General features: G+C 38.4%; 1 protein-coding gene across 15 annotated transcripts in view; it reads right to left on the reverse strand.

Annotated features, from left to right (window-relative positions):
* Nucleotides 1–23,716, reverse strand: part of SK (small conductance calcium-activated potassium channel) — an 848,626-nt gene that overhangs the window by 223,076 nt on the left and 601,834 nt on the right. For all 15 annotated transcript variants that reach the window (XM_083140997.1, XM_083140998.1, XM_083140994.1 and 12 more), the window contains one exon: nucleotides 19,927–20,235. In XM_083140997.1, the coding sequence (XP_082997123.1) occupies nucleotides 19,927–20,235 (309 nt within the window). The remainder of the gene's footprint in view (nucleotides 1–19,926; nucleotides 20,236–23,716) is intronic.

Consider the following 23,716-nt stretch of genomic DNA (forward strand, 5'->3'; position numbering starts at 1 on the left):
AGAAGGGGTGTAAAAGAAATAGAGAAACGACAGAAAACAAGAGGTAGAAAGAGGGACAAGAGAGAACGAAATAAATATAAAGAAAGAAGGAATGTTAGATAGAGAAAAGAGGGAGAGTAAGATAAGGAAAAAGCAAAGGAGGTGAAGAAAATAGAGAGAACGGAAAAGTGAGGGAAAGAAAATAAAGGCAAGGTTGATTGATTGATTGATGTGCTTTATCTTACTTCGCTTTTTTGTGCCACTTTTGACTAATTTGCGAAGATTGGGATGAGTGATGATATGATGAAATTGATGAATGGACACTCACAAACATCCATGCCCAGGCCAGGATTCGAACCCGGGACCCCTGGCGTTGTAGCTCGATGTGATAACTACTCCGCCATAGGGGCCGGCTCAAGGTAAGAAAGAGCGACAAGACATATAAAAACAATATAGGGAAATCAGAGGAAGTTGAGGTAGAAAAGCTTAGAAAGAGGAAGGAAAGTAAGAGAGAGAGGGAGAAAAATATAGAAAACAAAAGAAAGAAAAGAGGGAGAAGGACAGTAAGAAGATGAAAAGGATAATGGTTGGCAGTCATGGTACGACCTTCGGAGGGTGGGATCTGCTTTACAAACATTCATTGTGGAAAAGGGTGGAAGGAAGAAAGAAAGAACGATATAGAGGAAGGAGAAACACGGAAGATAAAGAAATAATAAATAAGGAAAGAAAAAGAGAGAACCGGAGATAGAAAGAGGTAAAAATGAGAAAAATAAATAAAGAGAAGGAAAGGAAATAACAGAGAAATAGAGAAGAATGGAGAGCCAGAGGAAGAAGTGCAAAAGAAAGAACGAGAAGGAAGGAATGTAGGAGAAAGGAAAAAATTGAAAAATAGAGAAGAAAAAGAGACAAAAGAAACAGAAAAAGGGAAGAAAGTAACACGAAGGGAAAGAGGAAGGATAAAACAGAGAAAAGGTAGAAGGAAAGTAAGAAGAAGGGAAAGATGGAGTAAGAGAGAAAGAAAAGTAGTGCAAAGGAAGAGGGACAAGAGAGAGATAGAGGAAAGGAGAGAAAAGAAAGAGGAAAAGCTGAAAAGTAAGGGGTAAATGGAGAGAAAGAAAGTGACAAAGTCAGAGAAAGAAGGATTGGAAGAGACAGAGGAAAGGTGAATGAAAAAAGATAACGTTAGCAGTCATGACCACAGCAGGAGAGTCCACCTTACAACTTTCCGCCCACATTTCAACAATACTCTGACGACAAGTCAGAAGCCAATCGTTTCAACGACACGTCTTCGGCGCTTTCTTAGCAGAACAATGCCGGCAGCTAATAACAATAGACAATGTCAGCCTCGGCTGTCACAACATCCGAGTCCCATATCTATCCGAAGGGGATATTCCAGATGAAAACACAACCGAGTTGGAATTCAGATTCCAATGAAGTGTTTACCCTCCGAGAAGAAGGCCCGCTGTGTAGCCGTCTCTTGCATAAGCTGTTTTGACAGGTTACATGACTGGGAGTTCCGCGGATAAATTTCCTTCCGCTATTTGGATGTTGAAATTATGAGACACGAATGGCTGTCCCAAGATATGTCACAGATGTGAAGGTTTCAAGAGAAGAATTCCAATTGGTGATTAAAGTTGCATTAGCACGCATGGCCTCTAAAATTTATCATCTTCAAAATAACAAATTGTTGTATTAGCGTGCATTTTCTCTATTATTTTTTCTCTTCCAAATAACTAATTGTTGTATAAGCTTGCATTATATCTATTGTTTAGTAACTTATAAATAACTGATTGTTGTATTAGCTTGCATGGTCTCTATTTTTATTCTCTTCGAAATAACTAATTGTTGTATAAATTGCATTATCTCTATTGTTTAATTTCTTATTGTTGTATTAGCTTGCATGGTTTCTGTCTATCCTCTTATAAATGACTAATTGTTGTATTAGCTTGTCATGTTCTCTATTTTCATTCTCTTCCAAATAAATAACAAATTGTTGCATAAGTTTGCATTATCTATATTGTTTAGTATCTTTTAAATAACTAATTGTTGTATTAGCTTTCATGGTCTCTTTTTATACTCTTATAAATAACTAATTGTTGTATTAGTTTGCATGTTCTCTATTTTTATTCTCTTCAAAATAACAAATTGTTGTATAAGCTTGCATTATCTCTATTGTTTAATCTGTTATAAATAATTCATTGTTGCATTAGCTTGAATTGTCTTTATTTTTTATTAGTTTATAAATAACTAATTGTTGTATGAGCTTGCATTGTCTCTATTATTTATTTTTTATTCAAAATAACGAATCTTTTTAGTTCCTTGCATTCTCTCTATTATTTATTCTCTTATATTTATCTATATTTAAAAAGTAACTTTTCGAACACTAAATTTTAGAATGATTTCAATTTTTCTAAATAATTAAACTCTCAAGGATTTTTTTCCGTTGAGAGGGAGTTAGAACTTCTCTATTGGTCTGATATGACTGCATAATAGCTGCAGACTTGATAAAGCAAATGAGACACACACAGTTTTGTGGATCCTAAACTTACCAATTTTTCAATTTACAAAAATATTGTTTTATATCCCTGTTGTGACGCAAGGAAAGTATGTAATTCGGCATTGCATAAAATATGCTGTAACGAATAACTGTTCATGTATATTAATTTGAGCCAATCTCCACAGCGAAAGCGGATTACAGGGTATGAATAAGTGAATATCTCCTGATGAATGTTCGTGGAAAATTCATGGACAATCATCAGATTAATACGATAAATGTATGATGTAGCAATTGCATAAGGAAGAAAAATCGTTAATAGGCAAACGCATTGATCCACAAATTATTTTGTACTCATAAGTATCAAACCAAATTCCTCGAAATTGATATATTTAAGGTTATAATTGCATGGGATGGTATCTTTGGGAATATAGCTTTTGAGTATATTAGTATCCATTGCTTTTGATTTCTGATAAGTACAACGGGAGTAATAGGTACTACAATGCTGACAGTAAAATCTCAATTTTACGGAATACTTTGTGGAAAACATCTATACAAACGTGAGATCTTGAAAATATGTCAGTTTTGACAAAAGCAGGGACGTGTGTTTAGGAAAGAAAATTCAAGGAGATTAGGGTTTGATTTTTTAAAAATTTAACAACAAGGGGATGACTGATGACTTTATGAAATTGATGAAGTACACTCGTAACCATGTAAGTAGTCGAATCTGGGACCCCTGGCGTCGTAGCGCACGCTGTTCTAACCACTCCGCCACTGAGGCTCGCAAATGATGTTAGAGGTTCGCTATGAAGTATATATGTGTTTGTATGTCGTAGTAAAATCAAGAAATAGCAGATATATAAAATATTATTTTTTTATGGTTCATTACTGGTAACGTTAAAAGTTTAAAGATTTAATTGTAATCGTAATAGAAACTCAACTATTAGCTTCACATAAATTTCTTGTTGAAATTGGTTATTGAAATGGAATATCATACAAGTGATGCAAACTTACATTATATCTGTAAATATAAACTTTGCGTGGCTTTGGTTTTAACATTTTCTGCTTTATCAATAGAATTTGGAAGTTTTGTTTTTGAGAATCAAACTGTAAGTTTTATCCAAATTACTTTGCAATAAATTTGTAATGTTCAATAAAACCATTCATTGTGTACCATAGTTATACCACGAATTTATACCATAGATAAACCACGAAAGTTGTGTACATAAAATTTACATGCAATATTTTTTCCTATTTCCTGAGAGATATTGAGGATGTATGAATAAAATGTTTCGAAAAAGCTAAAATAAAGACCCAAATTTAAATACGTAGCTGACGTCTTTAAGAGTTAACTCATTAGCAAAAACATCCATTTTGTCTCCAATTTCAGGAACTCGATCGGAAATTACATAATGATCAAGCTTCGAGCGCCATCTCTTCGCCGATTTATGCTCCACATTAAAGTACACAATCTATTTTTAAAACCTTGTTGTCCCGCAAAATTGGCATTGTAAATGAGCCTTCAATATCGCGTTTATGGTCCTCGTTTGTTCGTGCGCTGGAGTGAGGATTGGTTCGGAGATATTGATGTGTTATTGCAAGGCCTAAGTTTATGGGTCGTGAAGATGGCTGTAGTTTATAAAACTGAATAAGAGAGGGAAGCACCGGTGTCTTGGATCCTTTTTCATCGGAACCTTTCAAGGCAGCACTGACTGACGCTACGCCTGGCGAGATTTATGAGACTCTAATGAAGCGATGAGCCACGACCAGGATTTTTCTTGTTCCTTTGTACTTCGGTGCTCGTTCATCAAATCCTTGTAGGACATTTTGTGAGAGGAAATCGGACGATAGGAGATTTAAAGGATGGTTATAGGTCAGGAGGATGTTGGACTTGTTTCTGATCTCACGAAACGACTGGCAATATTTCTAAAATGAACGTTAGGATTGGTCTCGAAATGTGTCTGTTTTAAAGTAACCAGATTTTCAAAACAAAACTGTTTCATAAATATGCACTGCACTTCAACCAAGCAGTCGTTTACAATTAGGAGTCAATCACTGATACTTGCTGATGAATAGATCTTCATTACAGCTTTCATTTCAAATAACATTTTGTAAAAGTTTACATACTTGTGGTTAAAGTTCACCTTATTAATCAACATAGCTTTCGAAGTTTGTACTAAAAGAGTAGTCTTGTCACAGAGAAGAAACTATACTGCTGGACAAAAAAAACCGGACACCTTAATATTTGACATCTGAATTGCAATTACTTATGAATTACGCTCTCAGTTAAGTATTGAACAATTGAACATTCATTATTGAACATTTTGCATAGTTTTCCATTTACTATTTATTTATTTATTTACTCGTATTTACTTATTTGGGACACCTAGTAGGCTCAAAATTAATTTCATGCAATTTTGTTTTAATTTATTGATTTTCAATTCCTGTTGATGTTATTTTGTTTAATGTCTAGAGAGGCATGAATTTTGGTTCATAGTAACCATAGTAACAGATATTATTGATATTGTCATTTCTGGTGTTTATCTTGCAAGTGTATTGTAAGTTTGCTAGCTTGAAAATGAGACGTGAAGAGGTAGTAAAAGCAGTAGCTCTTCGTGATGATGGTCGTATATTGCTAGGGTGCTAAATATAGCACAGAGTACTATCAATGAAGATCTCAGACGGTATGATGCAACTTGTTCCTATGGTAGAAGACCGGGTTCTGGTCGGAAACGATGCACAACAGCACGGGAAGATCGTTTCATGTGTATCATAGTCTTAACGGAACCATCGTACGACTTCAAATATTGTGGCACGGCGTTTGAGAAATGTTCATAGAGCTGTGGTTTCTTCACGAACAGTTCGTAGAAGACTAAATGAAAGTGGTTTATCATCTCGGAGGCCGGCTACACGTCCCAGGTTGTTAGCACGTCACCGGAAGCGAAGACTGGAATTTGCTACACAACACTTACATTGGAATGTGGAGCAGTGAGAAAAGGTTTTATTCTCCGATGAGTCAAAATTCAACCTACGTTCATCAGACGGCTGTGAACAAGTGTACAGAAGACCTAGTGAGCGTCATGCACAATGTTGTTTCGTTGAAATAACACCCTTTCGAGGCGGTGGTGTAATGGTCTGGGGAGGTATTTTTTTTACAAGGACGTACAGAGTTGGTTCTTGTAGAGAATGGGGCAATGACAGCTCGCAGGTATATTACAGAATGTTTTGCAGATCATGTAGTACCATATGCACCATTCATAGGCCCAGATTTTGTTTTTATGCATGACAATGCGCGTCCTCACATTGCAAATATTGTCACGGAGTACCTGGACAAAGTTGGGATTACGCGATGAGAATGGCCACCACAAAGTCTGGACCTAAATCTGATAGAGCATGTCTGGGATCAACTGAAACGACATATCAGAAACCGTGCAATAGTTCCAGGAACAATTGAAGAGCTAAGACTTGCTATTCAAGAAGAATGGGAGCAATTGGACCAATAAGTGATTGCCAACCTTATTCGAAGTATGCCACGGCGGTTACAAGCTGTAATTGATGGCAGAGGAGGTAACACCCGCTACTAGACAGCTTATATACCCCACCAGTAGCACTTAACAATATTAAAACAAAATATTGCTAAGATTTTTTTTTCTAATTTTTTTTGGTAGTTTTCTGTAACTTTCGTTTATGTTCTAATTTAACTTATTAACAATAAATTTTAATTTGCTTTCTGTTGAATATATTCAGGTTTTTTTATTTCCAATAATTTCTGCAACATTTAGTTAGCCTTCGAATCAGAATTTATGCGTTACCACAAAAAATGCAAGTGTCCGGTTTTTTTGTCCAGCAGTATATAATATTTTAAGAAAATTGGAGTATGGCACATTGTTGACATTGAAATGTGAAATAATTTATACCCAACAATTATACAAAGTTTCATAGTAATAGTAGAGAAGATGTATTGTTGCAGTAATGTCGATAAGTCATTGTCACAGAAAAGGAACATTTTGGAGTCCCGTTTTATGTTCAAGAAATCGGGAAAAAGACTAAAAAAAGGGGACTGTCAAGTGTGTGTGTGTGTGTGTGTGTGTGTATATAGATACTTTCAGTGGCAGAATTGTTAGTGTGTCCGACTCACGATCTCAAGATTGTGGCTTCGAGTCCTAAACAGCTTGAGACTGAACAGAGAAATTTCAGAAACTCCTTGTTCTCACATTTAGATATATGAGTAAGCGTTATGGCCTCAGTAACAGAAGTCAATACAAACTGGATCGTTTGTAATGAAAACTGCGTTGTAATGTCCTTCAGCAAAGTCTGGCTAATAGGATGGGCACTCAAGCAAGATGACGCTTTTCCCATACTTAACATGTTACAATAGTGGTGGACTGTCCCACACCTCAGGTAGGAGTGAGGTCGGCACTGGCCCTCACGTGCTATTACTCCATGGGTTATTGTTATTAATAGTGGTGGACTGAGTACCATTGCACTGTCCTGAGATAAATGTATTCGAAATAACGTTGCGACGCCAGGGGTCCCGGGTTCGAATTCAAGTCTAGGCACGGGTGTTCTTTGTGTCTTTGCGTAGTCTATAGTGTGTCTCAACCTTAAAAGTCAGTATGGAAGAAATGGAGTACTTCCCTCTCTCTCTAATACATGAGTTTTGCCAATAGCTCTGTCCTTCTCTACCACCGCTGCGCTGCCAGATGTTACAAAATTTACAAAATGTAAAAGTCAAAATTCAACAGTGAAATCATCATCCTGCAGAGCTTTTTATGCTCTATTTACTGACGGTATTATATAACCTGTCATAAATTCATGTTATCTGAATTTTTCATAATTATGCAATTTAGCAAAACGCTTAATTTTTTTCTAGTAAATACTTCAAAAGCCATAAAAATCAAACTGCTTGAACAACTTCGCCAGTTTTTTTTCTACGAGATCTATGGTGTTTGTATCTCGTCTGAATATGTATATATGGTCTGAATAAACTGCCGACAGAGCATTCTTTCAACTCAGGCTATCGACTTCAAGGATACAAAAGAACATGCAACTTTATGTCCGTTCAGAACGATATTTCTTCATCTGGCAACATTTGAAATATAAATTGCAATTAAGTTTTCATTTTTATGTCATTTAATGTTAGGTGAATATATATATATATATATATATATATATATATATATATATATATATATATATATAGTTAAACACTACCAATTGTCAACTTTCATTTTTTTTTCTCCATATTTTTTTTGTATACACATTTGTATATTATTTTCCTTGAATATTCTTAGGCTGATTGCAATATCATTAGGGGAGAAAGAGTCTATAATGGACAACGAAATTTCGGATTCTTAGAATATTATTTTACGTATTCCAATTGTCATGGACACTATCAGCAAGTTGTGTATTTTACAATTAATCTTTATTAATGATGTTATTTTTAACAATTATACTAACAGAAGGACGATCGTTCGAAACATTATTTTTTAGTAATATTTAAAGTATTTCATTCAGTTCAATTGTTATTTATAAATATTTTCAGAAATCAATTATAATTTAAATTTGCAGTAGTATACAGTATACACTCATAAAATCTTCAAGAGCATTTACAGCATTACATTACATTCATATGTAAAGTTCAATTTGCTTTTAGTAATTATTAGTAGTTATATTTATTTATTTTTTCTTCTCAAGATTGTAATTATATTTGGTGTGTAAAGGATGGCATTAATCAGAATTTGGGTAATTTTTAGTAAGAGTAAATGTTATGACTGAATCGGTACTCCTTTTCAAATTCCATTTCCTAAAATATAGCAACCCTCAACTACAAGAGTTTTCATACTTGAAATATTTACAAGTACTACTTTCTTAAAATAAGGGTGACTTAGAGGCTCCCTTGTCTCAACAAAACCTCTACACATACCGACATATTAAGTTCTCTCACAAACAACATTACACTAACGATCAGGAGGAAATGCCTGTTCGGTATATGATGCAAATTTCCTTCCCAAAACCTACCTGAATTGCCTCACAGATAATTCAAATTTTAACTGTGAAATGAACATTTTAACAATATTATGAAACCATGTTAACAGTCCTCAGTTCAGCTTTTTCACACGCAGAGAAATTATTTTGATCTACGAACATTTTTGAGAATTTCTCAAGATTTTTATTTCTGAGATTTTTCTTTTAATTTTTCGACACGTGGAAACATGAATTACAATTAGACCTTTCATCAATTTTAATTAGGCAGTTCAGCGAAATCAGTTGATAAGCACCAAATCGTTTAACACGGATCTCTTCATTCTATTCTAATTAACTCCTACTGAAGTCAAGTAGTAGTGAGACCTGACATTCAACGCTGATAATACATACATCGATTTGAAGGAATATTTACATACAACTAAATACTTCACATTCACAATTCGACGATATGCAGTTCTCTACTGTACGTTTTTCATCAATGACAATATTTGTAGCTGCAAAGTTAATGCATCAAAGTGAAAAAACATTTTTCACGGCCACAAGGAACTAATATATACATATATACGTGGTTTGGTTCAAGAAGAAACTTCATTGCTATACGCAGAGACTATTAAGTGATGTTAACAAGAGTAAAATTATGGTATTTTACTTGAACTCTCTGTGAGAATCAGAATCACTCAAGCATTAATTTTATGGACAACTGTTAGTGCTGTGATTTTATCTATCGGACACTATTATATTCTTATTTTCAAATACATAAATTCATGTACATATATTATTACTCAAGGATAGTTACTGATACAGTGTATATATTTTGATTAACTTCAAGTTTTCTAATTAAATATTTACTGTGATAGATGACATATTATAAATAAAAACGACAGCGATATTTACATGATACACTAAAGTAAGAGACGGTAAAATTTACATCGATACTATGACATATGTGTGCAAGTGTAACTCGGATGAGTATCACAAATGTTGCTGATTTTGTACAGTGTCAGTGTTTACAGGACCAATTACATACTACTTCGCTAGTGTCTCATTGAGATCAATTTTGACAAGATCCATTATTGTGGAACAATGCTTTTATAATTTTCTCACGTGGTGTCAGAGTGTTGCATGCTTATGCACGGACTCTGTTACGTCATCATGTAGTATTGGAACTTAGGTGTGGATTGTAAGCCTCTCAAGGAATACACGCACGAGCAGATTGCCGAGTTAGCATAACAAACTCACGCGCCATTGTTTACCTTTTATATGCTTTACGCAGACATGTATTTTTTTTCTTCTCTTTTTTCTATCGCGACTTGTGATATCTATATATTTTCAGGACCTATATTATTCCATTTACATATATTCTGGGTAATGGTATGCTATTACAATATTTTTACTACACTATATTTTATAATAAACAAATCTCTCCATTGAAAGGATCGATATGGAATACAACTTTAAATCTTTCATATTTAAGTGAAAATCAAAAGATTTTCTTTAGGGGGTAGAGGAGCGTATCGTACCCAAGGTATTGGGTAAGAAGTACAAAGTCTTAGCATAGCAGGTAGCAGAGATAGGAATGCTGAATAAGTAATCAGACAAAGGTCGGGTGATTGACTTGGAAGGCGTATGTGGCATGAGTGTTGGAATTGTCAGGAGGTGTGATCAGTTGGCGAGAATACGAGAGAGAGTAAGGTCTGCGGATTGTGAGAGAAAAGCAAAGTGGAGAACGATTATTGGACGATGGTGTGTGATAGATTCGATGTCTGACAGGGAGGTCAGACAAGTGATATTTGAGAGGACAAGTGTAGGAACAATCTTCATATATTTGTAAGGCAAGTAATATCCTTTTCTAAACAAATCCATATCGGTTCAGTCATGGAGAGTATAAAACCCATATCTAACCTATGTTAATTTCTATCGCCATTCCTTTAAAAGTAACCTCTTGCATTTATCACATTTAGCCCAAGCGAGTGATAACCATCTGAGAGATGAATGAGAAATAACTACATCACCTAATTCAATCTAGAGGTTCTTGGTTCGATCCCAAACGCAGCATGGGAGTTGCGTTACGATATGATATTCTTCGCCTGAGTGAATTAATTTGCTAACGAGGAGAGTTATATATAACGTGCGTCCATTTCGATCTGCAGCCGAGAGATCGGGAGAAGCGTGGCGGGCGGCACTGACGGAGATGCCGACATTTGCGGCCTGAAATGCCCGCTTATTTTTATGGAACATTTATATAAATATTGCAAAACGAGCACTAACCTGTGTTATAAGAGTATGGTTTTAATTTTAGTAGCTTAGTGACTGTATGTGCCGATGATTTTGACACGCCCACTTCTTGTGAAACACGGCGTAGAGGTTTGTTTGGAGAACGTTCTAACGCTGCACCAATATCATCGAGTTTTGCTTCGGTTAGAATCCGTCGTTTTTGCTTAGGTGTTTTAAAATTTAACGATACAGTTTCTCGTAATTTAAGGACAAGATGTCTAACCGTATCTCTGTGTGGAGTTGAAACGTATGGGAATTTCTGTACAAATTACCTACACACGTCTCGACACGAGTTTGTTTTCACGTAGGTACGTGTCATACATAAAAAAATCTTTGTTCTAACGTGAATCTTGCGGCTGACATTCCAATCGTCTCACTGACACGTCACACATACACACTACAATAACACAAACAAGTAACTGCAAGTAACCAAGAATAACACTCTTGCGCACAGTACGAAATTAACACGCTCTTGGTTTACATTGCTCGCCACTATATTTACAACTCTGTCTTCATCTAGTCGCGAAGGAACAAAAAACTCAAGCTCGGATATTTCGGATTGCAAGCAAGCTCACGAAAACCATTCACTTTTATCGGTTTCGTCTGCAGTGTAATCCTGATACAGTGTTGCACATTCGAAACCTCCAAACGATTCCCATGGCCACAAAACTCTTTCAAGGATATAAACTTAAACAGGACGTTACTGGTCAAAACTATGATTAAAATGCTTTATTATCTGTGGCTCTTAACATCGTTTCTATAGCGTATTTACTTGTGTATATAAGAGCAGAACTTGGATGAATTACAGAAGAACTTTTGCGTGTTATAACACAGGTTAGTGATCGTTTTGCAATATTTATATAAATGTCTGCATATGTCTATAAAAATAAGCGGGCATTACAGGCCGCAAAAGTCGGCATCTCCGTCAGCGCCGCCCGCCACGCTTCTCCCGATCTCTCGGCTGCAGATCGAAATGAACGCACGGTGTATATATACATTGGATATTCTGTATAAATCATCAGACCGTAACACGAAAAAGTTGGTTAGCGAGAAACTTTTCGGTTTGTCGCGATACACATGCAGACCAAGCGAGAAAAGTGTTGACCATTGTTTGAAGTTATTTTTAGAATGCATTGTTACTCCACAGCACCGTTATTTATTCCGCAATCGTAGTTTGTTTATGCGGGCTGTCTCGCGTATCAAATTCATTGCGCGCCACCAAGGTTACAATTCAGTTGCAGGCAGGTGCCACGGTTCGTAGGAAGTGCAGTGTGCTTTATTTTCCATAAAAAATGTATTTTCATGTTTGGTTTTGTATTTATTTAATTCTGTTTATGTAAAGGATACAACATTCAATGAAAGAAGTGACAATAGTTGCGTCGTGTATTACACATATAATGCAAATGTAAAATGGTAAATAGTTACGTCAAAATATAAACATTTAAATGCAAATCTTGAGGTAACTATCGGTTTTTTCTCCAAAATGCATCAAATACATAGATTTTGATGATTTCCTATACGATATTAAGGAAGTAAATTTGTAGCAATCATTAGCTATTAAAAGCGACTCCGTTTGTTGATCTGGCAACGCCGCGCTCCATTTAACCCATACTGACTTTCGTATAAAGTCTAAGAGCGGGGATCGTGGATAGGCTATGACAGCCTTTAGCCACTCGCTTGTTAGACGAGAGGAACGTTGTAAAAGGAAGGGGGTAGCTCTGGAGAGCACGTCGACACTAAACTACAAGGGGACTAGCCCCGTAAATAAGAACACACGGACATATATTTAAACACTACCTTTGACTGAACAGGCAGGGGAAGGAAAGACAAGGAATGTTCGTTACCTGGAGTTCTACGGCGATCTCTTCTCCGCTGGTCCTTGGGTCGACGTGGTCCTACTCTGAAACAAAACGGACGAGGGAGCAACTCCGGGCTCCAAACTCTGTACTTTCGCCGACCGATATTCTAACGATAACTTTAACTTCCCGATTGTTCGTTTGCTCCTTTTTCTGAACTTACGATGCCTTTGGAGCTCTCTCGCGTAAACTGCAAACAACTAGACACGGATTTCTTTTGTAATAACTACTTCATCTGACTGACGGAAGACAACTAAAACTGAGATTTTCTCACGCGACCTATTTATGTGAAATTCGAACTATCGACCGTTACGACGCTTGCTTCGATCGCGTCCTCTCGCAACGGCAATCCTGAGGAAGAACGCTGATTCCTTATTTCATTTTCTAATGCAATGTCAGCGGAGTTTTTCCAACTCCGCTGAAGGACGCTGTCGCGATGAGCTTTTAAGAAGCTCTTTTTTCAATGCTTCAGCGGGACCCTTTTTATAACGTGATTAGCTTATTTATTTATGATACCCGGGTCCTAGGTTCGATTCACGTCTGCGGCGTGATACGCTTTTAAGGTTGAGACGCTCTATAGTGGTACCATCCTTCAGGTATTCCAATGGTCTCCTTTACAAGTGCTAAGAGACACGTAATGGGTATACCTGAACAGTTGACAATCGTGGTAGCTTGAGTGTACTTGTAGTATCGATGCGGATCGTCACTTCCCATCGACTGTACTGGGTAACACTTTACTATACCGGAGACAGATTTCTTCAAATTTACAGGAGAAAGTACTTACGCAAATCATTTTCTGTAGCGTTGTTGATGTTCGGGAATATAGTTTTGATCCATTTAATGCGAATGCATGTGGTTTTCTACGAAAATCTATTTCCGACGCGCTATTGCTGCTGCCGCCATTTGCTTTCTGCGCGAGAGCACAATACGCTCTCGTATTGTCCGTATATGCTAAATTGAACGAAAGGAGTGCTAATGGAACCTAACCTAACAGGCCTAACCTAACCTAGTAGGCATACCTCGTCCCCGTGATGGTTCGTGGGCTATCGTGAAGTTTTGGGCTAACGTCAATGGTTTTTGGGGCTACCCGTGGATGGTTTGTTGGAAATAAGTAACAAGAAATATACATTATTTTCCTTAGAAATTAATTATTTTACCTAAAGAAATGTTCCGCAATGCAGAATAGTACGTTAGCAATGTAAAAAATTGCGAAATAAATCATTGATAGGTGTCTCCGGTATAGTAAAGTAGTACCACGGAACATTTTAGCGGTAATGTCAGACAAATGTGTAAGACCCGCAAAGTTTACAGCTTTCAACTGATGAACGTAAGCTCCCACACAGAAAATAATTAATATAATACAGGCTGCTATTTCTAATCTATTCGACTTACCTGTATTTCCAACATTTAACAACCTACCGTTTCTAATATGCATCTCCTTCATACTTAAATATAACATCGGCTGTTAGTAGCAGCAATAGCGCGTATTGTGCTCTCCTGCAGAAAGCAAATTGCGGCAGCAGCAATAGCGAGTCGGAAATAGATTTTCGTAGAAAACCATATGCATTCGGATTAAAATGGATCAAAACTACGTTCCCGAACATCAACAACGCTACAGAAAATGATTTGCGTAAGTACTTTCTCCTGTAAATTTGAAGAAATCTGTCTCTGGTATAGTAAAATGTTACCCTGTACTGCTAGGTTATGATATTCCCTCAGGCATCCTCAAAGTTCATGAGCTCAAGCTTCGATAGGTCCATGCAATGACAGAGAGGCCAGATCTTCAATGGAGTGATACCTAGGGCACGTTCCAATCATGGTATGACATCTTAAAAGGCTAAGGACCTCTCTCACGCGCAAGAAAAGTTCGGTTACGCTTCAAATAATAGGAAATAGGTTCCGGTGCTTCCGACGAAGCTCTTTTAGTAAAATAACAAGCCCTTTTCTTCGGCTCGATATACTACAGATATAAATATAAAGGCGCTGACGGTCAGCTTAAAATCAAACTCATGTAAGCGTGTAATAATGCGCCATCTGTCTTCACGCCGTGAAGCTTTTACAGCCCAAACGTCGCACAAATTTCCCCCTTGGTGTCCGTGTTAGAGACTAATGGTGGCCTAAACACCTCTCATTGGCCCATTTTTCTGTGTCGCCGCGTGTTCCAGTGTTTTCACTCCGTCTACTTTCATCCCCGCTACTTTTACTAGCTTTCGTCTGCTATTGAACGTCCCGTGAACATGTAATAAATGTAGGAAATGAGTTTTTAATAACGGGCAACTTCAATTTATTAATTCAAACATTCTTCCCTCATCGTGAATTATTAAACAACAAAGTGTAATTTTCAGACAGTTTACCACTTCTAGAACAAAGATTAGGCAGCATTTACTCAAAAATATCGAGTCTCTGAGAACTTTTGCCGAGGTGGTAAATTATATTAACTTAATGTGATATATGTGGTCACATTTACATAATCGCTGGTAACATCATGTGTAAAACTCTTGCATTTACAAGTATGAAGTACCGAGAAAGTCTGTAAGACCACCTTGAACGGGAAAGTTGGGAAGACCACCTTGAACGGGAATGTTGGGAAGACCACCTTGAACGGGAATGTTGGGAAAACCACCTTGAACGGGAATGTTGGGAAGACCACCTTGAACGGGAATGTTGGGAAGACCAGCTGAACGAGAGAGTTGGGAAGACCACCTTGAACGGGAAAGTTGGGAAGACCACCTTGAACGGGAAAGTTGGGAAGACCACCTTGAACGGGAAAGTTGGGAAGACCACCTTGAACGGGAAAGTTGGGAAGACCACCTTGAACGGGAATGTTGGGAAGACCAGCTGAACGAGAGAGTTGGGAAGACCACCTTGAACGGGAAAGTTGGGAAGACCACCTTGAACGGGAATGTTGGGAAGACCAGCTGAACGAGAGAGTTGGGAAGACCACCTTGAACGGGAAAGTTGGGAAGACCACCTTGAACGGGAAAGTTGGGAAGACCACCTTGAACGGGAAAGTTGGGAAGACCACCTTGAACGGGAAAGTTGGGAAGACCACCTTGAACGGGAATGTTGGGAAGACCACCTTGAACGGGAATGTTGGGAAGACCAGCTGAACGAGAGAGTTGGGAAGACCACCTTGAACGGGAAAGTTGGGAAGACCACCTTGAACGGGAAAGTTGGGAAGACCACCTTGAACGGGAAAGTTGGGAAGACCAGCTGAACGAGAGAGTTGGGAAGACCACCTTGAACGGGAAAGTTGGGAAGACCACCTTGAACGGGAAAGTTGGGAAGACCACCTTGAACGGGAAAGTTGGGAAGACCACCATGAACGAGTGCATTAAGAGGGATTGATTTAATAGAAGAGAACCTGAACTTTCTTGGAATAAGGAGCTGGAGGTGGACGTGTGGTGGAAGATATTGGAGGAGGTCAGGGCCTGTGGTGGACTATAGCGCCAGATAAAGAACAGAACGAAATGTAACCAGTGTAACATGTTACGATATTTAGAAGCATGTTAATTACATCTTAAAAGTTGAAAATTATACGATATCTACCTAGTTTTATTTAATCATATTTACTGTAAAACAACGAAAACTTAACATCCTTTATACGTAAGTAGATCTAAAGGAACTTTCACACTGAGGTGACAAGCTACACGGGCTCCTCCAGACTAAAAAAACGGAAAAGTAATTCACTGCGCATGCGCGAACAGACCGAGGCGACACTATTGACAAAATGGCCCAACCGAATGACACGCAAGCGACAAGTGCAGCTTGTCGTGTCACTTCGGTCACGAGAGAAGAGCATCAGTGTTCCTAGTACAGTACTGCATGGCGCCACTCCCACCCTCGAGCGCATACATTCGAACATGATTTTAGTGTGACATTAATCGTAGAAACATACGAGTGAAATATCCGCCTTGGTCGTTTCAGCCCACAATCATTTTATTCATTTATCACTCTGTATCAGTAAGATAAACTGAACTACATTCTAGCATGGAGATGATGACTGGGTTCACTTAAGCAGGGTGGCCACTCTAGAACCATGATAAAATTCAAGTACCGTGTGTCCATTTCGATCTTCAGCCGAGAGATCGGGAGAAGCGTGGCGGGCGGCGCTGACGGAGATGCCGACATTTGCGGCCTGTAATGTCCGCTTATTTTTATGGACATATGCAGACATTTATATAAATATTGCAAAACGAGCACTAACCTGTGTTATAAGAGTTGTTCAATCTAATATCCACCAAGTGCCAAGTGTGTAGACTTTCGGGGAGAATACGTTGAATAGCCTGAAACTTTCGTGCCTGTAGCTAAAGTCGTTCTGGGTCGAGCCGAGAACTTATCAGCCCCCCTGGTAACGTGAACCTTGCGGCTGGCATTCCAATCCTCTCACTGACACAACACACATACACACTGCAATAACACAAACAAGTAAAGGCCAGTAACCAATAATACACTCTTGCGCACAGTACGAAATTAACACGCTCTTGGTTTACATCTGCTCGCCACTATATTCACAGCTCTGTCGCGAAGGAACAAAAAAACTCGAGCTCGGAGATTTCGTATTGCAAGGAAGCTCACGAACACCATTGACTTTTAACGGGTTCGTCTACAGCGTAATCTTGATACAGTGTTGCACATTCGAAACCTCCAAACGATCCCCATCGACACAAAACTCATTCAAGGATATAAACTTAAGCAGGACGTTACTGGTCAAAACTATGATTAAAATGTTTTATATCTGTGGCTCTTAACATCGTTTCTAAAGCGTATTTTTTGTGTACATAAGGGCAGAACTTGGATGAATTACAGATGATAAATTATAACACAGGTTAGTGCTCGTTTTGCAATATTTATATCATTGTCTGCATATGTCCATAAACATAAGCGGGCATTACAGGCCCCAAATGTCAGCATCTCCACCAGCGCCGCCCGACACGCTTCTCCCGATCTCTCTGCTGAAGATCGAAATGGACGCACTGTATAATTCCCTGTTTTCAAGGCGAACTTTCCAAAACTTAAAGGCTACAAGCACATGTTTTCTCTATTTCAACCTTGCATATTACAGCCTCTCATAACCGCCATACATACATACACACAGATATATTAACAATACAAAGGGTTTGTGTGATTCCAATGTATCAAAAAATTCTAATTATTATATGTACATGTATATATAACATTTAATTTAAGGTACGGAGTTCACATTTGCCATTTCACATACTCAACGAAATACATCTACAAACACAAGTCACAAATGTTACGGAATATACTATGTAACGAACCTGAGCGTTTAAGGTTTTATATTTGTAAGAAGTTAAGATCTTTAAAAATGTTTATTACTTCAAATAATGTGCAAGCTGTCACAGACAACTATAGTTAGATTGATACAGTTGTGGTTGGAACTTGTGTATATGTTTAGAAATACGTCATAATCTGTTCGTGTTGACGTCACTTTTTCATCTCAGCAGAGGAAGTGAACCCACCTGAATGTTTTTCACCTCACGACAGACTCGGTTAGAAAACAGGTGAAGGTGAGAAATCAACAGAAACGTGGTAACGGTTAATGGAATGCCCGAATAGTGTAATTGGTAATTATTTTCGTTTCATTCTGACTATATTCGGAAATAATAATTAAGTACAGAAACTTTCGTGTATTTACGTTTGTCTTGTCGAACGTTAATTCTATATGCAAGTGTGTTTAGTGATTGTGATGTGATTTAATATGCTATAGAATTGATTCTCTTGAGACAGAAACGTAAGCAAATCTGTACCTTGCTTGTAAGTCCACATACGATAGGAAATACAAGTGATTATAAAACTGCGTTTAACTTTGAATACCGTGTTGTTTCTTTTCTATCCATCAAGACCTGACGAGTGATAGAGAGTCTCATGTTCCCGACACAAGGAGCAGCGGACTAACTCTGTGACGACTGGTGTCCAACTGGAGGACCTTGCAACTAATCTATCAAAAATTGTTAATCCTCTAAGGACAGTAACAAAGGACAGTAACAAAGTAAGCGGATTGAGAGAATTCTGCTTTACACGCAACTTTCTTTTCCTTCTTCGATAAAAGTAAAAGCTAAACTGTGAGAAACTTCTAAAAATTCAATGCAATTTGCATAAATAAAAGTTGCAAGTTGTACAAATTCCCGGAGCCAATAATTCACGCATAATTCTTGGAATTCAAAGAATTCCTGGTGAGTAGCCACCCTGTTAAGTTCCAATTTCACCGCGTCTTTCACTTCAAGATCCTTATTTGAGTGCCCACTACCACAGACAAATTACGGTAATACGTGTACTATTGGGCTGCGAATGTATTCCGCTCGTTTTGCCTGCTCCAGAGAAGGTGCTCTCATTTCCGTACGCTATCTAGCGTCGTCCATGCGAACTATTTGGCGCTAGAGCGAAATCCTCTTTCTCCAAGACTCTAGTTCCTATAAATTGTATTTGGGGCCACTTGCTTCATAAGACATCAACAGAGGTCTGTGTTTTCGGCCGTATCTTTGTGACATATATTCGGTACTAGTTCACGATGGGGGTGACACCTACAAATCACTTATTTCGCACTTTTTTACATTGCTGACGTACTATTTTGGAATGCGGTACATTTCCTAAGGTGAAATAATGAATATCTAACTAAGATAATGTATATTTCTTACATTTACGAGTACTTACTGTTACTTGTTATTTCCATTCTGCAACACACATTATGGCGATGGTGTACAGGTTCATCGCGCGTTGTGCGAGTGTTTTGTCGATTTATGCAGTGTTGCAACCTTGTTCACCGGAAAATACCTACTTTCGTGCCCGGATTTGAAATTATGCTAATACGTTGCAAACCATTGACGTTAGCCTCACAAACCATTGACGTTAGCCCCACAAACCATTCACGTTAGCCCCAAAAACCATTCACGTTAGCCCCAAAAACCATTCACGTTAGCCCCAAAAACCATTCACGTTAGCCCCAAAAACCATTACTCGATACGTCATGTTCCAGTGAAAACACGGCGAGTTTGAAACACTGATTACGGTGTTTACGTCATCTAACACACGGAACATTGTGCTCTCGTGCAGAAAGCAAATGGCGGCAGCAGAAACAGCGTGTCGGACAGAGATTCTCGCAGAAAACAACATGCATTCGCATTAAAATGGATTAAAACTACATTCACGAACTTCCACAACGCTACAGAAAATGATTTCAGTAAGTACTTTCTCCTGTAAATTTGAAGAAATCCGTCACCCCCGTAGTGAACTGTTACCATATATTCTACAAAGTATGCATGGATACATCTATAAATTTCAGTAAGACAGAAATGTTTTAATGCGTCCACCTACCTTCGTGTAGACCTCGGCGCTGGACAGCTCGCTCTCAATGACCATAACGATGATCCCGAACATTCCCATGACGAGGGCGTAATCGCTGATCCTTTTTCTCTTCTCGAAGAGGGCCTTCCGACGGCCCAGACGGTACCCAACGTTGGGCCTGTGCTTGCCCATAATCGAAGGGCCCTTCTCCTCCGTGTACCTGGGGTACTCGGAGTGGACCCCCACCAAGGCCATGCCCGCTTCCTCACTCATGGAGTCCTTGCCCGACTGACCCTTCATCGCTGCAGGGATGGACAGTGTGGACACGGGCTTCCGGAGCTGAAAGGAAAACCAACACCGGGTGTCAGATTTCTTGAAACGTGTGACATGACTTGAAAACAAACTTAAAGAAACTTTGCAATAAAATCAAAGTACAAATAAACTCAATTTTATGCACATAATGAAAACAGAACCCACATCGACCAGGGTCACGGGTTGGAATCCAAACCGAGGTATGGGTGTTCTTTATAAGTGCCCCTTCATATCTACGCTCGTCCTTATCAGTGGCACAAAAGCGACGCTAAACGACAAAAACAATATCAGAAAATAAACTAGGAATTGTAACTTTCCTAGCGACATGATTCAAACAAGTATTCTCGGCTTACCAGTAACGTTTGAGTGTACTTCAACGTGTCAAGTTCTCATCATCCGGAAATGTTGGTTGAAGGCCAACTAACAACTTCATGACGATGACCTCAAAACCTTGGAACTAAACGCAAATTTGTCCTGGATGTTAACCAGAGAACACTTGTTCGAAAAACTTAACTACGGTTTATCCAATATTTAAAGTCATGAAACACAAATTTAAAGCATAAACTTAAACATATTTCTTTTTATTCAAATTCTAATCAACAATTTAAACGTCCGTTAAAAATATCTGAATCCATAAACGGAGTTTAAATCAACTGAACAAAATTTAAGCTAGGATTTAACCCACGTTAGTAACCAGAATTCAAGTTGCCTTTTAGATCAGAATTTAAACATGAAAACGATACTTTACTACAAACATGCAACACAAGATTAAACCAAAATGTGCTAAATCCAAACTGGGTTCCAAAACTGGGGGGCAAGGACAGTTTACTTCACCTTGGTAGATAATGTTTAGATTAGTATGGATGCAAAAGTGGCAAAAAGTGAGGAGGGTAACTGCCCTCCTAATCGCCGCCACTGGTGTGTATAGTTCATAATTACTATTTATACGCAATGCTTTAGTAATTTCTGTTAATATAGTGGGTTTTGCTACATTATTGTCCAACGTTGATTGGCGCTCAGAGTAGCATAGCTACCATACACATAAGAACGTTGGAAAATTAGTGTTCTAGAACAGTCCGGGAACTTATGGAACATATCTTGAGTTTATTTATGGAAGATTATTTCGTGATTTAGTTTTAATAGTTTAACACCCGACGCATAAAAACCTCTATTCGAACATTAGCTCTAATTTCTGAAGAAATTTATGAGGTTAATAAGTAATATTTCTTCATAGAGAACATCTTGAGGGTATAATGCGGGCGCTGCCATACGACTGTATGTGTGTGTATCTGGGAATCTGCTTGTATGGCGAAGTTCCGACCGCAAGGCTAATTTAACTTGCCCGACAAGCAATAAATTTCAGCGCACTGCTTTTAATGCTAACGCTGGGACTAACCGTGGCTTAATTGAGCTGAAAATCAACCCAAAGTTCTTGCCGGGCGAATCCGAAAGCGATTTTTAGATTAGAAAGAGAAAGAGGATGGAGCTGTGTTTACGGATGGTACAGAAAGCCACGCTACACTGTATTAAATTACCGTAGGGGAAGCGGAAATCAGACACCCTAACGTCTAGACTACTATAGTCTGTGTCCCCTATCCGTGACAATGAATTGCTCTCTATATATATTTATGGGGCATTTCATTTGTCACGGATGAGGGGGGGACATACTATATTCTTAATATATAAATAACAGCTTTTTTCTTAATGTTCCCCTGCAATGAAATATGGAACTTAACACTGTTCATTAAACATAACTATCCATAAAATACTATTAATATTTGTAGCTATATGTGAACAATTTTGTGTCACGGATGGGACAGATGGAACACTGCTTCTTCAATTAATAATAAATTTGTTTTGATTTCTGTGAATTGTCGAATTATGAAAAATATTTTTTTAATACCAAGAGAGAAGGTAATTGACCTTTCAATATTCTAGTGCAGTTGAGAGGTGGGGGGGAATGTAACAGATAAAGGAGAAATTCATTTTTTGTGGGTGTCACGGGTGTGACACAATACAAAACAAAAGTAAATCAAAAAGTTAATGTACAATATGTAAAATACCTTCTATATTCTAACTTAATTATGTGTAATACTTGTTTGTTACTCACAAGATAGGGTTAAGTTGCAGCATTGGATTTAATTTTAAAAAGTAATATTCAGGGGCACTTTCACACACGAGAGTTATTTTTTAAGTAAGGTCCGTTTTGCAATAAAAACGAAGTAAGTAAATGTTTTTTCAAAAACAATTTATTTTCTGAATTTGCTTAAACATTTATCGTAACGAACTGCAAGTTTTAGAATGCCCTCCTCATAGAACTCTGCCTCCTGTGATGATAGCCAGTGCTTTAATATTTTTGACCCTCTACAACGAGGAAGGTGATGAGTGTTTCAGTCAAATCGTCCAAGTAGACGATGGGACAGGGTGTCTTGTTAGTGGACTTTTGCCGCAAGGAACAACAATTATCTCGGCTTCCTACTGTGAGAACCTAACAAACGTTCGTCGAGCAATCCAGAACAAACGGCGTGGAATACTGTCAGCCGGTCTCGTACTGATTCATGACAATGCAAGGCCACATGCTGCGGCTCAAATCTTTCGGCTGGGGGCTATTCGATCATCCGCTATACAGTCCAGATCTTGCGCCTTGCGACTACCACCTCTTTCGCCATCTGAAGACCTTCCTGGGCAGCAAGTGTTTAGACACTGCTGAAGAAGTGAAAACGACCGTGAGTAATTGGCATCATAGGCGGCAGAGTTCTATGAGGAGGGTATCCAAAACCTCGTGGTTCGTTACGATAAATGTTTAAACGGGCAAGGAAAGTATGTAGAAAAATAGATAAGTGTATGTAAATTCAGAAAATAAATGGTTTCCTGAAAAACATTTACTTACTTCGTTTTTATTGCAAAACGGACCGTACTTAAAAAATAACCCTCGTATATATAAATAAAACCAGTAACGTGAATTGTGGATAAGCGTGAAAATAGGCAGAGCAGGAGATAGTGAAAATGATGGTAGCAAAACGGAAACCATTAACCAGATACGCGGTCCGCTCTGTCTCCTTTATGCGGCTTTCCTCGTGGGAAGAAGATCGTCTGAGGTAATTTCGATAATGGCCTCCGAACGTGGCGCAAATACACGTCAGCCAGCGGCGGTGTTTGTTAACATAAGTGGGAGGGGGACCGGCGCTCGAACCGTGCATTAGCAGTTGATGATCCGCAGTCATGACCTGTCGCATGCAGGTATCCGTACTACGCACATGTGCTGTAGGTTAGGTTAGAACAGGGTGGTTGCAAAGTCGCGTGGTTTTATTTGCTGTCCTAAAAAACCTGGGCGACTCATTTTCATACGGCAAAGTTTGGAAAACGAAAGCTGCGAAATAATCGCTATTATTGGTGCCATATGGGATAACGTAATCGCCTTGTAATCAAGTGGTGCCGGGCTTAATATCCGATGGAGGCACTTAGTGGTTCGCATCTAACTTTAAACTGCAGGCCCAGTCCCGATCAG

The sequence above is a fragment of the Lepisma saccharinum genome, chromosome 19, assembly GCF_977018435.1.
Source record: "Lepisma saccharinum chromosome 19, izLepSacc3.1, whole genome shotgun sequence".
Classification (NCBI taxonomy): domain Eukaryota; kingdom Metazoa; phylum Arthropoda; class Insecta; order Zygentoma; family Lepismatidae; genus Lepisma; species Lepisma saccharinum.